This window comes from Coccinella septempunctata, chromosome X (assembly GCF_907165205.1).
Source record: "Coccinella septempunctata chromosome X, icCocSept1.1, whole genome shotgun sequence".
Classification (NCBI taxonomy): domain Eukaryota; kingdom Metazoa; phylum Arthropoda; class Insecta; order Coleoptera; family Coccinellidae; genus Coccinella; species Coccinella septempunctata.
The window spans coordinates 11,584,015-11,600,727 of NC_058198.1; the positions used below are offsets into that span (position 1 = coordinate 11,584,015).

The following is a 16,713-nucleotide window of genomic DNA, read 5'->3' on the forward strand; positions in this document are numbered from 1 at the left end:
TCTTTTTCTAGAGAATTTTCGACTTTCTATTTTTATATACTATAAGTTTTCTCACAGCATAAACTTATCTTGGTTGCAAAACTCCATAAAAAGTGGTATACTGATTGCTTGGAATTGAATATTGAGTATTGACTTTGGACATGATGATTTTTATGTTCATTATATAATTGAAATGGAGGTGTGGTAACGGTATCCAATATGCATGGTATCCCAACTTATGCACCAATATGTGTTACTGATCAAGTACTAGAGAGTAGGAATTGGATCCGTCGGTTTTGTGATCTGCCTATTCTGTGACTTGTCGATATTGTGATCTATCGATATTGTGATCTGTCAACTTTGTGGTCTGACGATTCTATGGTTTACCTTGAATGAGGTATTTCAAGGGTAGATCTTCTGGCTACTCAGTTTTTTTATTGACAGGTGCACTGAAGAAGGATTAAAAGAAAACAGCGTGATAATAATTTACTTCTGTCTATATTTCTCTATCTTTAATACGACTGCATACATTTTAAATTATAGTTTATATATTGATTGCTTCTTCTGAAGAACATGACGACGTATCTAGGTTGACATTCTTGTTTTTATCAGAAATTAAGTTAAGTAGAGGTAATGATTTGTCTAAATCCGATTTATCACAAATTTGCCCAGTCTTATAATCTATAGTACGTACATTGCTAGGTAAGCAAAAGGAATATTGCACAGGCATCGATACAGGGTGACACGAAGGGGTGGGATACAAAGCACTTGGCATAACAGGCATCGGCCTTATCACTCCACTTTTATAGACACTCGATGAAGCGTTCATAGAAATAAGCGCGGCGGCATACTCGAAGAAAGCAGCTTGTTGCGCCATTATCAAGTTCTTGTCACTTTGTAGATCGTTTGGTTGCGTCACTTCGGGTTGGGGTATCACCCAGGGTAGGCTCGGTAGAGTTTGTGACGCGTGGTTGTTGGGGAAATAAGGGGTAGTTTGCGGTGGTACTGGCGCGGACACATGCTTATTGTCATTTTGTATAATACTGTCTATGCTGAAAGATTTCAACGTTGTGGACGTTGGGGTAATTGGGGGCACAGGCAACGGCAGTCCGGTGCTGACAGGACAAACCATCGACGAGATGTTAGGTAATGGTGCCGAGGTATTCGTAGTAGGGGAATGCGCAGGCAGGCTGAAGGAACTATTGCTTAACTTGGACAGGCTCTCCAGTTCCTCGTGGATATTTTTTGGCAATTTGAACCTCTTTCTCCTCCTCAGGAAACTTCCGTTCTCGAACATATCCAGGGCGGAGGGGTGTAGGGCCCAGAAGGCTCCCTTTCCTGGTCTGTCTGGCCGCCTGGGTATTTTTATGAAGCAGTCGTTGAATGACAGGTTGTGCCTCAGCGAGTTCTGCCACCGTTGCGTGTTGCGACGGTAATAGGGAAATCGGTCTGTGATGAATCGGTAGATTTCTGAGAGGGGTAGCATCTTCTCCGGTGAACTCCATATCGCCATTGCCGTGAGGGAAATGTAGGAATACGGCGGCTTGTGATCTCCGTAACTTTCCCTTGGAGGCCGCGGCATTTCTGGAAAAAAGAAGGAAGATGAGAATTTTACCAAAATCAATGAAATTATGTTAGTTTTCACATTCAACAAAGACTGTTTCCGATATTTTATTTTGTCTGTGGATAAGTAGCGACAAGAAACACAGAAACAGAGGAAATGTCAACGGGACAACCTACACATCAAAGATCGCTGTAAAGCTACAAGAACCACCTTGGAATTTCGGGTTTTGTTCCTGGCCTCAAATTAGGACTAGTTTGGGCTTAATTCATCACCCTAGTGAATTTTTTTTTGCTGTCTAATTGCTGGAGAAATCGCGGGTTCAGCTTGTTGAATGCTAGAAGGAACAAATACCTGATCGCTTGTTTCTCAAGAATATGATAGCATCATAATTTCTGGCAAATTTTAGGCTAACTTATTACCTCAGTTAGGAATATGTTTCCTTCCAATTGTTAGATATATCGCGGCCTTAACTAGCTTAACATCCTAGCACTATCTAATCCATATTATCTTGTTTCTCAAGAATCTAAGAACACCATCATTGGTGGCTTACCTATTACCTTAATCAGAAATTTGTTGCTCTTCAATTGTCCATAATTTCTGTGTAATATAAGGCAAGATTATTACATTAGTTATTGTTTAAGAAATACTGGCTCTACTAGCTCAACGTCAAGCTCGCAGGATCCAATGCCTAATCGCTTCTTTCTCAAGAATCTGATAACATCAACATTTCTGGCTAATATTGGGCTAGCTCATTACCTTAGTTAGGAAGTTGTTGCCTGCCAATTATTACATATATCGCAGCATTAACTAGCTAAACGTCAAGCTAGCAGGATCTAACCCGTAATACCTTGTTTCCCAAGAATCTCAAGACACCATAATTTCTGCCCAATTGTGGGCTAACTTATTATCTTAGTAAGGAATTTTTTGCGTCCCAATTGTTAGATTTATCTCGGCTTCAACTAGATAAATGTCAAGCTAGCAAGATTTAATCCATAATACCTTGTTTCTCAAGTATCTGAGTACACTATAATTTCGCGGGTTCTGTTACCCCAATGTTGAGCTAGCTGGCCAACTTGATCATCAATTGTTCATCAAGAATCTAATCATACCACAATTAAAGGATAGTTTATTTGCAAGCTAAACGTTAAGCAGTTAGGACCAAATCTATAATCGATTCTTCATCAAGAATCTAAAAACATAATATTTTGACTTCCTTATTGCTTCAGAAATTTGTTGCTCCTAGATTGTTGAAGAAAACACGGTTCTTCTAGGCCGTCAAACTAGCAGGATTCAATCCCTAATCGCTTGTTTCTCAAGACACTATAATTTGTGGCCAATTGTAGGCCAACTTATTATCTCAGTTAGGAATTTGTTGCTTCCCAATTGTTGGATTTATCCCGGCTTCAACTAGCTAAACGTCAAGCTAGCAAGATCTAATCCATAATACCTTGTTTCTCAAGAATATAGGAACATAAAAATTTCTGGCTTACTTATTATTTCAACCAGACACTTGTTGCTCTTCGATTGTTGAAGAAATTATGTTTCTACTAGTTCACAATAGGCTTGTTCGTAGAGTGGTTCACAACGGTTGTGAACTGTACAGAGCAAGCGCAAATGGATTTTCGCTACCCTAAAATGGAATTGCGCTTGCTCTGTACAGTTCACAACCGTTGCAAACCACTCTACGAACAAACCTAATGTTATATTTTTCAACTTATTATATTGGGGTAACATATCCTGTGATTTTTCCAATGATAAGGCAACAAATTTAACATTACGATTATAAATTGGTATAAAATTCTCCTGAAATAGTGATGCGAGCGAATTATTTATAACGTTCGATTAGCAGTTCTGCTAATTAAAAGATGAAACGAGCGAAACATTTTCAATAATATATTTTCGATAAGAAGTCTAATATAATGTCTAAAAAAAATTGAAATTTCAAGGTGATTTTGCTAGCTTTACGAGGAGGTCACATCAACGTAACAGGGATAATGAGAAAGAACAGAGATAAAAGCTGCAACAGTCATAAAACTCATAAACTCCCTTTTTCAATGAAAATATAAATAAACATTCACAACTCATCCTTGAATAAAAATTTGAGCCCTTTTTGTAGTAACTTTCATAAATTCACTGAAATAATTTCGAGGCAATAAACCAAATCAAAGCTGCAATTTAAAATATATTCATATTTTTCGTTATAATGATCGGAATATGTTCCATAAGCTTTACAATGCCATATTTTACCTCGATTTCGGTATACATAATAAGTGAATGCCTGCTCAAATAACCCCCAAAACATTATAAATAATTTGTGTTGTGTGAAGGCTGTGAAATATTTCCATCCATGAATGGCAGCCATATGAATGCAGTTATGTGTTATACAGGCTGTCTATAAAAACTGCGAATGAAATTCAGGAGGTGATTCCTGATCTGAAAACATCAGTATACCGTAAAGAAACATGTGATCAAATAGGCAAAGAAACACATGTTTCTTAAAGAAATTTTTTATGTAGTTCACGTTTCACCTTACAGACAATTAGGACAAATAAATTCACACAGAACTTTTGAATTCGATTATATCTCACAAATTTATACTCGTAGAGAGGGAACCAAAGATATGTAATAAAACGCATAAATATTCTCTGCTATTTTCAGGTACACAGAAAGGTTGAAATCTGAAATTTGCCATGTTATGTGTTGATCCGAAGCAAAAGAAACATGGTAACATTTATTTGATTTGCTTCGATTTGCAATAAACCAAAATTTGAAATAAAAGGTTACCTGGAATAGTTCACTCGAATGAAAGAGCCTTTTTATATACATATCTGGGAAGTTTGTGCAAAATCATATCGATATTCGTCATCTGAGACATCCACGAGCATGTTGAAACCAGATTGAAATGTCTGTTCTGTTCTATCCGTTCTTCCGCAAAAAAAGAATAATATGAAGAAACCACACAATTTTTTCAACTCCTGAAATTTTTATTGCCACAATTTACTCACGCCCTCAATATATTCTTTTGAAAGATTTATTGTTTTTCAATAAAACCCTTTATATAGAGAACTTATAGCTCCCACTTTCGAGACCTACCATTAATTATTGAAGACACTGAAAAATCTAAATGATTCGATTAATGTTAGTTAGAGTGAGGTGCTCCAATTTGAACTACAAGAACGAAATTACATTGTTTTTATTTTTTTAGTTTCTCTTACTCTATTGCTTGTTTGAATTTTTCCTTCAATATCATATGTCACAACTTTTTTGACTCTCGCGAGACAGGGTGTTGAAGTTGAAAAAAAAATCATATATATGGCTATTAGCATTGCAACATGAAATCCATATTTGAATTTATATTTCATTTATTATTTTTTATTATCTTATAGACAATAATCGATATTATATTCTCATGGCAGTTTTCAGATAATTCCAAACTTCTCCATAAAGTATGAAATAAATAAATGAAACCCATTGATTGAAGGTTTCCTAAAGAATAAGCAGGAAATCAACAATTTTTTGAATTTTCAATTCATTCTCACAAAATAGTTCAACCTTGAATCTAAAATTTCATGAATTCAATATAGGTACTATATTTGATCAGAAATACACAACAACTAAATGAGTATAATCGATATGAAGCAAACAATTGCTACATCTAAAATGCAATAATTGACCTTTAATTTTTTTTTTCGACTTGAGTTATGAAAGGAAAATTCTAGTGAATTACCTGATTATTACCTGATAACTGCCCCAATTTTTAGGCTATACATATTATGCTCCTATGTAATATATGGTACATATATGTATCCTACATTCATGTCAAAGAAGAATAGTTAAGATATGCAAAAAACGCAACGATATATGGTTTAATCAATTTTCTGATATTCGATATGAAGGAAATAACTTACGTATAAGGAATACTTAAAAATCCACCCCTTCTCATTTGAGTGCTTCAACTCATTAAAGAACATTCAGTAAAACGAATGACAAGACATATATCACAACACTTCGACGAGTAATGAAGGAATCGCAGTAAGAATAAGAATTCGATAGTGAAAAATAAACAGACTCAAATATTGTTTTATCGATGAGCCTAATGAATCCATTGTTTGGACAAATAAATGTATGCGAATGAGTAAAACTATCAGAAACCGTTATTGAAATTCGTTCTCGGAAATCAAAGTTCTATTACATTGTGTGTTACAAATGGAGCGGTAGAATGCCCTCTTCTTCTGAACATCATTTATATTCTTCTGCATTGAACATCAAATTCGTGCATCATCAAATCAACAACGCTCAATACACTCGAATTTTTAACACAGGCAAATGTCAAACAGAATTTTAGAACTCATATCTATAAATGTAAATGCAATTTGAGAACTTTTTATGAGTTATTTCGAAATTGATTATAGAAATTCGCTCAAAATTTATTCAAATTGAGTCTAATATGAATCACATGATTTTATTGAAGTTACAGATGTTTCAGCTAACAAATGAATTCCAATGAACGGAATGTTTTAATTCGTATCATAGAGATGGAGATTTATTGGGAGTGGACATTTTTTTGTTCAATGATTGAATTCTGTCGAAAATGGTAATTTTGTCTTGAGTATAGCAGTGATATATCGACATATACATATTTTTGAAAAGCTATTTTTTGTATAACATGAGATGAAAGATACCATCCGTATTTAAAGAAGTTTTTTTTCCACCCTCAGAACAAGAGATGGAAAAAAATTTAAAATGGTACCGTGTTCCCAGTGAAAAAATGCCTCTGCCACAGGACTCCTCTCAAATATTTCACCTATCTAGCATTTTGGGATAACCTGTACATTGCGGTTTTTATATCACGGTAGGTTTTTATAATCTTTTTTTTTTTCAGTTTGAAATTTGGTCCGTGCTGCAATAGTTTCAATTTGTGACCCTGTTTGGATTGAACTTGTTAATATAAGTTAATAATTAAATTCCAACCACTAATAGTGGTAGTATTGTAAATCTGCAATTTTAGACAACTTAGAGAATAATAACATGTCACTTGGCCTTTTTATAGATCTGAGTAAGGCATATGGCAGTGTAAATCATGATATCATTTTGTTCAAACTTGGTATAAGTATGGTATAGACCATATTAGTGAGGTTAGAATCACTCAGTTGGCGGGAGATCCATATTCAAATTTTTTTACATAGGAATCGACTTTAAGATGGAATATCGCTAGCTAGAAGTAAATGTTAATATAAAGACATGCAAAATTGGGTGCCGCAATTATTAGAGGTTGTTTCCAAGTACATTTTACATCACAATATACTTTTATATGTCCTAAAATCAAAATTGAACACATTATTATACGGAATATATCCGTATGTCGTAGTTCATTTCTGCTATACGTCAATCATGAACCGTAACAAAGAAAATGACATGCTACGCTTGCGCGTTAGAATGATGTTAGCTTCAGAGGTTAGAAACGAAATGAAGCTACGACAAACTTCTATGGATCTTGCTGACCAATTTTATATTGATCCATTATTAAAAAAATATACCATTTTTTTACGAAATTTTGTTTTCAACTTGTTAAGAAAGGATCATAGAACACATTCCAACAGAAATGAATCTTAAGAAATTCGCTAAAATATCCAAAAACAGGCGATAAGTACGCGGCATTTTTAGTCCCATAAGAAATGCATAGGGAATTCAGGGACCAGATCCACGGATGGATCGCGATTCAAATTTTCCGCCTAACCTCACTAATATGGTCTATAAGAGGTAATGCTAATGCTTGGATTCGATCATATATTTAGAGAAGAGAGCAACAAGTTATTGTTGAAAATCATAAAAAATCTGTTAGATGTAACATTCATGTAGCTATTGCACAGGGAAGCATTGTGGGACCGCTACAATATATAATATATAAATAATTATTCAATCACAGATTTTGTAGACGCAATATATTGATTTCTTGACCCAATTCAACGGATATAATTGAAAAAACAATAACCTGCTTTGTGAACACCAACAATTGGTTTGCCATGAATAAGCTGACAATAAATGAATCAAGAACAAATTTAATACTTTTTCGTACAAAGCAATATCATATATCAGCACCAAGCAACATTAATCTTTGAAATAACAACATAAAACTTGTCACAAGTACTGAATTCTTGGTTGTTACTGTAGATGAATTTCTTAGTTGGGATACTAACATTGAAAGGGTCTTTTTAAAGTTATCTAGTATTGGTCATAGTTCAGTATATGAATATTAATACACTGAACATTTTATATCAGGACAATTTTGGTTTTCAGATTTGGGAAAGTTTTCTGGGTAGGCAACGCAAGGGTGCAATAAGTATTTATTATGCAAAAAAGAATACTGAGAACCATGTGTAAAATGAGGTTCAGGGACTCTTACAGGGGCAAATTTAAGATTATGAATATTATGACTGTATATGCCGTGTAAAATTATAAATGTCTTTTGTTTGTATTCAAGAATAAAGATAAGTTCCAAAACGATGTCCAACACAGCTGTTTCACGAGAAACAAAGATCTTTTCTTTCCATATCATAGGTTAAGGCTGAGTGAAAAGGGGCCATATTATATGTGCATACGAGTTGTTAATAAATATTCGCATCATTTAAATTTAAGAAATTTAATGAGAAAATTTGGATACAACAGGAAACCTAATAGTCTTGACGGTTATTTTGTTTCTGACAACTTGTACTGAATTGTAAGTATCCATTTTTACGTCATTTCATCTTTTATGTAATTTTCCATATGAAACTTGAAATAAAGAAGATTTATCTATCTATCTTCATCTGTTTTCCAAACGCCCATGTCAACTTCGTCTCTTCACTAATCGAAACTCAAATTATACCGAAGAAAAAAGAAAAATGTACCTGAACTAACACCTTGCGTATCTTAATGACAGTAGCAAGCGTCAATTCGAATACAAGGGTTGGTAGCAACATCACTTGACAAATTCCACTTTCGCTATAATTTCATCGAGGAATGTGAATATTCGGGCTGGCCAGGCATCTTTCCACGTACAAAAAAGCCCGGCTGTGTTCTTTCTACGTTTCGATAGCCCAAGGCTGGATCCCAGGGTAATAAAGCATTAATTTCAGCAGGAATTTCGTGAAATTTGTCACACCTTTGATTTGAAATATCAGGATTCCACCCGAGGTAATCATATTTAACTGTTTTTCAGAGGGCGTGATAGATATCAAATTAAAGAAAATTGGCGGCATAATGGCATAAGGGCACAAAGGTAGGTTTGTGGGATAAAGGTGTTGTAGAATAATTCGAGCGAATTATCGTGAGTTTTCTAATCTTGTGCCGACCTAATAGAAGACGAGGAAGACCGTATATTAAACTATATGTAAGCAGGTGTTTACTCGCCTTAAACTGGGACTTTAATTATAAGGTAAGGTGTTTGGTTTGCCGCCGCTTCTTTGGATCGCAGTATATTTATTTTGTTTAAATGTAGCCTAGAGTGTTTCATCAACGAAAACCCTGAGCTATTTTGGTCGGTAAAAAAAGGTTGAAACTTGCTTCAATTTGCCCCGTACGAACTGGTTGTCAGGGACAACATATTTATCTCTCTTGTTGAGAATGATGGACTAAACAAATATTTGTATTGTTTTTCTTGTTAAGTTCAGGAATATCATCCTCGATACCTGTAATTTCACGTTACTGAACTCTGTTGGAATTCCTTTTTTTTACAAAACCAGCAAATCAAAGTTTATTCAACTCGTTAAAAAAAAAAAAAAACTAATGAATTATAATGAAAAAAAAATACAGAATTCATATGAAGAAATTCATGAAACGCTATGCCAGTCTTAAAACTTGCATTGATTAAAAAATTTCGAGAAGAGATATTTGGAATATGTTCAAAACAATTCTGGGATTATTTTTTTTTTTTGAAGAAGATTATTCTAGTATCAGTTCAACAAAGATGCATGAGGTAATTTGCTGTTCGAACATGATCAATATTTCGTAGGGAAACATGTCGTCAAAAATGCACCCCATTTGAGATATGGGGTCTTCAAATTTTAGTGGATAAAATTATTTTCAGAGCAACAGACAGACTATGAATATGTTTATCGAAATTGTTAAGGAAATATTTCTTGCCCTACAAGTTTATCAATTAAAATGCCAGAAAAGTACCCATTTTTGACACTGCATATGTGTAAGCATGCATATTTCACCCCATGTATCTTCTTGAAATATTGGGTAATGTTTTCGGAGAAGGAATGACTTTTTGCATTTTTTCCTCATTCCCCATTATACATTCTGAATGGACCTAATATTCACAATAATCAGTTCCTGAAGTGTGTCACTGAATTTCGAAAAAAAATCCTTCCAGAAACATGAGTTAGTAGAGACAATAGAGAAAAATAAATAATATCCCGGAATTTTGAGAATAAATTGACAGACGCTGCGAATTTTACGCATCTGTTGGTATTACGATTTCCTCTGTTCAATCCAATCTTTCATCATATCCTGATGTTTCTTTAGTAAGAAGCAGAACAACATACGAATTAATTTCAACAGGAAAATAATTTGAAAAAATTCTTTCACTGTGAGAGAGATTTTTCAAATTATTTGTGGATTTTTTTTTAGATTTTGTTGAAGTGAATGAAATTTTTGTTTGCCTTCACAAATGTTCACTAAAGATGCGTTACAGAAAGTGTCCGAAAACATTTATACATAGTTCATGAAGAAATATCAAGTCGAATATGCAATATATGGTATGTGAACAATGGAAACTTTTTTCACGTTTTAGTTAATGAAATGGAAACAAAAATAGGTATTTTGTTGAAAGAAAGAAACCCATTTTTGAAAAATCATCCCTATGATCGGCGACGAAGAAGGTATTTGTAAGTACCTATTAATGAAAATTTGGTTCTTGGCCAGTAAATAGGTGTAATGTTATTAATTCTAAGTTAGTTTCATCACAGATTTCCATCTTCTATTACTGATGATCATTTCCGTGCAAAATTTTTACCACCTGTACAGGGTGAGTCTTTGACAACAAACAAATACAAATATTCTATAAGTAGATCCTTGAAGTCAAAAGAAACACTTTATTCTATACCATTTTTTTCCGATTCGGTCCGGATAAAAAGATATAGCCATTTATTTTTCATAATGAGGTGTGCCACCCCTGGAAAAACAAAATTACCTTCAGAATAACTAGCTAAATTCGTGACAGTATACATCTGTGGATCCTTTGAAAAGAGTTGCATTTGGTCAATCTATTCAATTTTTCGAATTTCACTTTTTCATTTTCTTTTATTTTTGAACATTACTCGGAAACGGCGCTAGATTCGAGAAACTATGAAGAATACGATTTTTTACAAAACGTTCAAATATTCATTAGATAGCGTCCAACTTAATTTCAAGAATTGGATTATTTTTGAATTCTTGCTATTGGTATGGTACGTAATGGTCATAATGAGAAAAATGGAAGACTTGGGTGATATTTTGTGTTCGGAAAAGATTAATCAAATGAATAAAAAACTATATTCCGACATTAATTTCATTCGATAAAACCGTTTGTGAGATTCGGAAAACATGGTGAAGGAAAACAGTGTACTGTTAAAATATTTGTACGAGTGAAACACTCGCCCTATATCTCCTCAACTTTTAGAATCAGTGAACTGAAATCACGAGCTTGAATTATTATTATTGCCTGATTGCAATCAACTTAACAAAATTTCATTGTAGTATACTTTCGTTTATAAGTATCTATACTTTTAAATTCATTATTGGAAATGAAAAGTAAATCAAGAACACAATTTGGCGAAAAAACTTTATATCTTGTCTTATGTCAGCTCTTTTCAACAAGCGACTTATTTCGAAGGTTGCAAATTTAAGAATCAACTTATTTATTTAATCTGCAATGACTATACTGAAGAATGTATAAAACTTGCAGTATTTTTTTACACTCTGATGACTTCCTGAAGCGAACCCTATCTGATCCTGATAAGAAGAAGACATGCTCAAAGAATTAGGGAATGTGCGCGAAATTTGTGGGAGTTCAAGGAACAAATTATTATTCCATTGTTTTTACCATGTATTCCGTGTTTTACAAAACTTAATCACAATGTATCTCTTTGATCAGCTATTAAGGAGATTTATTGCGTACAAAAATACCGATAGGTTGAAAACCTGTGAATATACACCCGAAATAAATAGGGAAATGGGCAATTATTTGGGTAGATGTTGAATCTTTATTAGCCGTAAATTTTCCTTATTTATTCAAGGTACCAACATCACTTATACGTGAAAAAACGGAGGTTCACCTAAAACAAACAGCACCGTCGCAACATGTCAGAAATAGATCAAGATTCCTTCCGTTGATTCGAAAAATCTCTCCGAAAATTACGCATCTTTGTTGGAGTGATCCAAAAAAATTGTAGTAGAAAAAACGGAGTTTTTTTTCATTACCCTATGAAATATACGGTTTAAGAGTGAGTAAAACCAAACATTGTCTGAAAATATAGTGCGTACATTGAAACTCAACTCACTCCTTTTCTTCAAAACTATTGATTTTCGAGGAAATACACCGAATGCATCGATATTTTATGGTCACGTGTATACAGGGTGAGTCTTTGACTGCTACAAATATTTCAACAGTAGATTCTTGAGGTCAAAAGAAATACCTACTATTTTCCTCTACCTTTTTTTCCGAATCTGCTCGGTTTAAAAATAGAGGCTGTTGAAAAGCCATGAAATTATTAGTTATTTTTAGTTCTATCCCACGAAGGTTTTATCGAATGAAATGACTTTCGGAATATAGTTCTTAATTTTTTTAATGAATCTTTCTCGAACACAATATATAACCCACGTCCTCCTGTTTTCTCATTATGACCATTACTTACCATAAAAATACCAAAAATTCAGAGAACTCAACTCTTGAAAATAAATTGGAAGCTCTCTAATGAATATTTGAACGATTTGTGAAATAGAAGTATTTTTCATATTTTCTCGTATAATGTGCCGTTTTCGAGTAAATTTATGTTCAAAAATTAAAAAGCATCTGTGAAATTTGAAAAATTGGGTACTTTGGCTGAATTCAACTCTGTTTGAAAAAATCAACAAATCTTTAGTGTCACAGATTTAGTTAGTTATAAGTACTTAATATAATTTTGCTTTTCCAGGCATGGAACAGCTCATTATGAAAATTTAAAATGCCTGTATCTTTTTATCAGGGCTGAATCGCAAATAATGGTATAGAAAAATGTGTTTCTTTTGACCTCAAGAGTCTACTGCTAAAATATTTGTACGAGCCAAAGACTCACCCTGTATATGATTACATATTTCCTCATTTTACGAAATTCCAACCATCTGTATAGATAATAATCTGTATAAAATAATAATAATAATATTATATATTATAAGATATAGATAAAATAAGATGTATAAAAAAAATCATCTGGGACTCTGTCAGAATGAAAACTGTTAAATTAGGGATTCGGGTCAAGGTTTTTTCACGATCGATTGCAAAAGTTCATTATTATATGGGAAAAGATGAACCGAAATATAGCTTTCTTTTTATATCTGCAACCGTCGAAGGTACACATGTAGGACAAAAACAGGCCGTAAAATATTATAAAAGAAATTCGTAAATATAAATTTGTTCACGTTATGGTGTGGATAATTTGTGGTATTTTCTCAACTGGTGGCAGTTTGTGCTTTAAAATAGGCGCAACTCCCTTTGACGTCAACAAAGGGCAAAAGTTGTGACGGTTAGGTGTTACCGGCACACTTTCTACCTACCCTCATCATTATGTAGTCAATGCTTTGAAATAGATACCCCTCCTCTAGTAACTTTCACCTTCGACTTCGTCATTTATTAGTGGACACACCGAACAGTGATTTAAATTTGATTTCTTTTCAAAATAAGTCTTAGAAAGAATTCGATATTTTGGTATGTATAGATATACAAAAAAGATAATAGTAAATAATAAATAATAAGAAAATCCAGAAATGTCGATTACCATTGAATATTTTTTGTATAAGTAATTAGAATTTGATGAAAATAATGAAACCTTTTGACATATTGCAGAATGATTAAATCAGTTGTTGATTTTAATGTTTCTAGAATGAAAATCTTTGTTTTTTTCATTTAGGTTGATAAAACTGTGTACAATTATTTTTGATCCTTTTCGAAATTTCCACAGCTAACGTTCATATTCATAAAGAAAAAAAAAACAAATTATGTACTTTATAACCCTATACCCAGAACCAACATTTCGAAAACAATAAAGTTATACTTTTCTTCCAGACAATGCTTCCCGAAACTAACGGCCCATCCATTGATAAAATGGAACAACCCCTTCAATTGAATCCACTTGTTTATTATCCTCTCAACCCTTACGCATTCATCAATTTGATTAATTTGGCTCATTTATTTATTTGAATCTATGCGTTTCGCACTGAAGGCGGAGGTCATCAATTTTGTGCAAATTCATTCCTAATGATATCAACGTGAAATTTTTTATACTATAAGCGTTTTTTGATCTGGATTATTCGAAATATATATTTGGGCCCAATTTAGACTTTTTTATAGGTTATTTTCAACCCTGAAATCTGATTCTGAATCTGGATGAATTTCTTGTTCTATTATAGGTAACTCCTGGATTTTCACGATAAACTTATCCCAAATTTTTGGATATCAATAACTATGCATTTTTATTAAGTTCTGAAAATTTCATTTTTTCTCCAAAAATGTACCTCCTGTACTAATACACTCAATTTAGTGTTCTTATATTTGATAGGTGAATTATTACATTTACTACTTTCATTTGAGCCTTCAAGAAATCGAAATATGTCCACTAAAAGTCGGTTCAAGTTATGGAATGTTCTTCAAACATCTTGAATCCCGTCAAATTTCTGGCTTTATGTTGTAGTGTTGTCGAATTTTGGAGTTGAGAGGTGAATAAAACACTTCTACGGGAATTATTGAGAGATGAATATCTGTGAATTCAACCCGTAATAAAAACAATAATAATCCCCAAAAAATGACTATACAAATTACCACTAAATTGGAATAAAACAATTTGAAGAATCGAAGGAAATATACTTCATACTTCGAACAATACAAGATGAGTCTTTGATTCGTACAAATATTTTAACAGTAGATTCTCGAGGTAAAAAAAACAATTTTATCCTTACCATTTTTTCAGAATCGGCTCGGTACAAAAGATAAAGGCTGTTGAAAAATCATAAAAAAATGTTATTTTTAGTTCCATCTCACAAACAGTTTTATCGAATGAAATGTATTTGGGAATATAGTTTTTCATTCATTCGATGAATCTTTTTCGAATACAAGGTATCACCCTCGTATTCCAGTTTTTTCATAATGACCATTACGTACCATAAAAATACCAAAAATTCAAAGAACTCTAGTCCTCAAATTAAGTTGGACGCCATCAAATGAGTATTTGAACGTTTTGTAAAATTCTTCATATTTTCTCGTATAATGCTCCGTTTTCGAGTAATTTGATGTTCAAAAATAAAAAATACCTGTGAAATTTGAAAAATTCGGTAGTTTCACCGAATGCAACTCTGCAGGTCCACAGATGTGTGGTGTCACAGGTTAATTTTGTTGTTCCAGGGGTGGCACAGCTCATTATGAAAACTTCAAATGGCTATATCTTTTTATCAGGATCGAATCGAAAAAAAAAAGGTATAGAAAAAAGTGTTTCCTTCGACCTCAGGAATGTACTGTTAAAATATTTCTACGGGTTGAAGACTCGATTGAAAAAAATATGAATTGTCAGTAAAAACCAATAACATTCATCTACTGGCAAGTTTAATATAAAGTACGATGTTTAGATACATTTTGTGAAATTCCAGAACTGGAATAATTCCTTTTATTGAAATATCTATTATTATATGTTTTTATTGCCTATGCAATTGGCCATCGACCAGGGATCCTTCAGCATGATTATTTATTGATTCTAGAGCATTTCTTTTCGAGATAAGATGTGACTGTGATGAAACAACTCTACAGATGGTTGGATGAACAGAACTGATAAACTGGAAAAAATCTTTGGATGAAGATGGGCTCTAAAATTGAAACGAGATACTCTCTGAAAAAGGCTGACAAATGAGCAAAATTTTGTAAAAAGTAAAAAGTTAAGAAACAACTAAGAAAATTCCAAATCGTTTCACGAAACTAATAATGATGCTTCACAAACATTTCGATAGCAGTTCAGTGCAAATTCACCTCTGATACGAAAATTTCTTTTCCCGAATGACAGACATGTGCGGATAGTATGTGAATCAATTAAAAGTAATTATAACACAGTTTACGTAGAACAATCTATAATAACTCACTATTATGAGTAAAAAAGTATTTAAAAAAAAATGACAATCTTACCATCTGACGATTATTCACTTTTGCTGTCAACATGAATACTAATGCCAGATCTGGCCTCGAAACTAATGGATGGTGTTATATTCATCTGAAAAAAAAATAATGAGTGGAATGAAAAAGTACTCATACATATAGTACATATCAAACACTATTCAAAATGATGAATACTATACCATGTTAATGAGAATAAAATATTTCTGATAGATTTTATATCAGGTGTTAGTGAATTAGTTCGTTAAAAAAATACGAAGTTTTTCGCACTTGCAGTATGTTATCACAATAATAATAAAGTAGGTAATACGTATCAACCCAACGAATTAATTCCAATTATCAATAAATATTCAGTTATGGTCGATAATTTTTGTATTTGAATTAATTTTGTATTCGATTTTATTTGAGCGTTCCTGATATAATTTCTATCCCAAATTCATGGGTATTAGAGTACATAAGTGCATCGAACTTGGTATTGTTCTTTTATTCCTGGAATACTTATTTATAAAACAATTAGGGCGATGATTTAATCCATTATGTTTTGAATAATGTGAAATAACCAAACCATATAAAATCCATTATTTATATTTCCATTATGTTTTTTGTAATATTAGTGCACAATTACCTAGGTTATACGGCAGTTATTCATATTCATATTTATCTTGGGATATTTAATGAAAATATGTACCCTGGAAATGATTACCGCTGATGAAATTCCGTTTAATGGTGATTTTATTTACAGATTTAACTTGGTGTATTATACGGTGTTTCGAATTGACTAGAAAGGATGATGAAATGA

The 16,713-nt window shown here is 32.9% G+C and overlaps 1 protein-coding gene across 3 annotated transcripts in view; it reads right to left on the bottom strand.

Annotated features, from left to right (window-relative positions):
• Window positions 1–458: 458 nt before the first annotated feature.
• The window catches only part of LOC123321638 (forkhead box protein B2-like), a 50,240-nt gene continuing 33,985 nt past the window's right edge, over window positions 459–16,713 (bottom strand). For all 3 annotated transcript variants that reach the window (XM_044909352.1, XM_044909354.1, XM_044909353.1), the window contains exons 2-3: window positions 15,927–16,011; window positions 459–1,563 (exon numbers count right to left, since the gene is read on the bottom strand). In XM_044909352.1, coding sequence (XP_044765287.1) covers window positions 524–1,561 — 1,038 coding nt within the window. In that variant the 5' untranslated portion in view covers window positions 1,562–1,563; window positions 15,927–16,011 and the 3' untranslated portion in view covers window positions 459–523. The remainder of the gene's footprint in view (window positions 1,564–15,926; window positions 16,012–16,713) is intronic.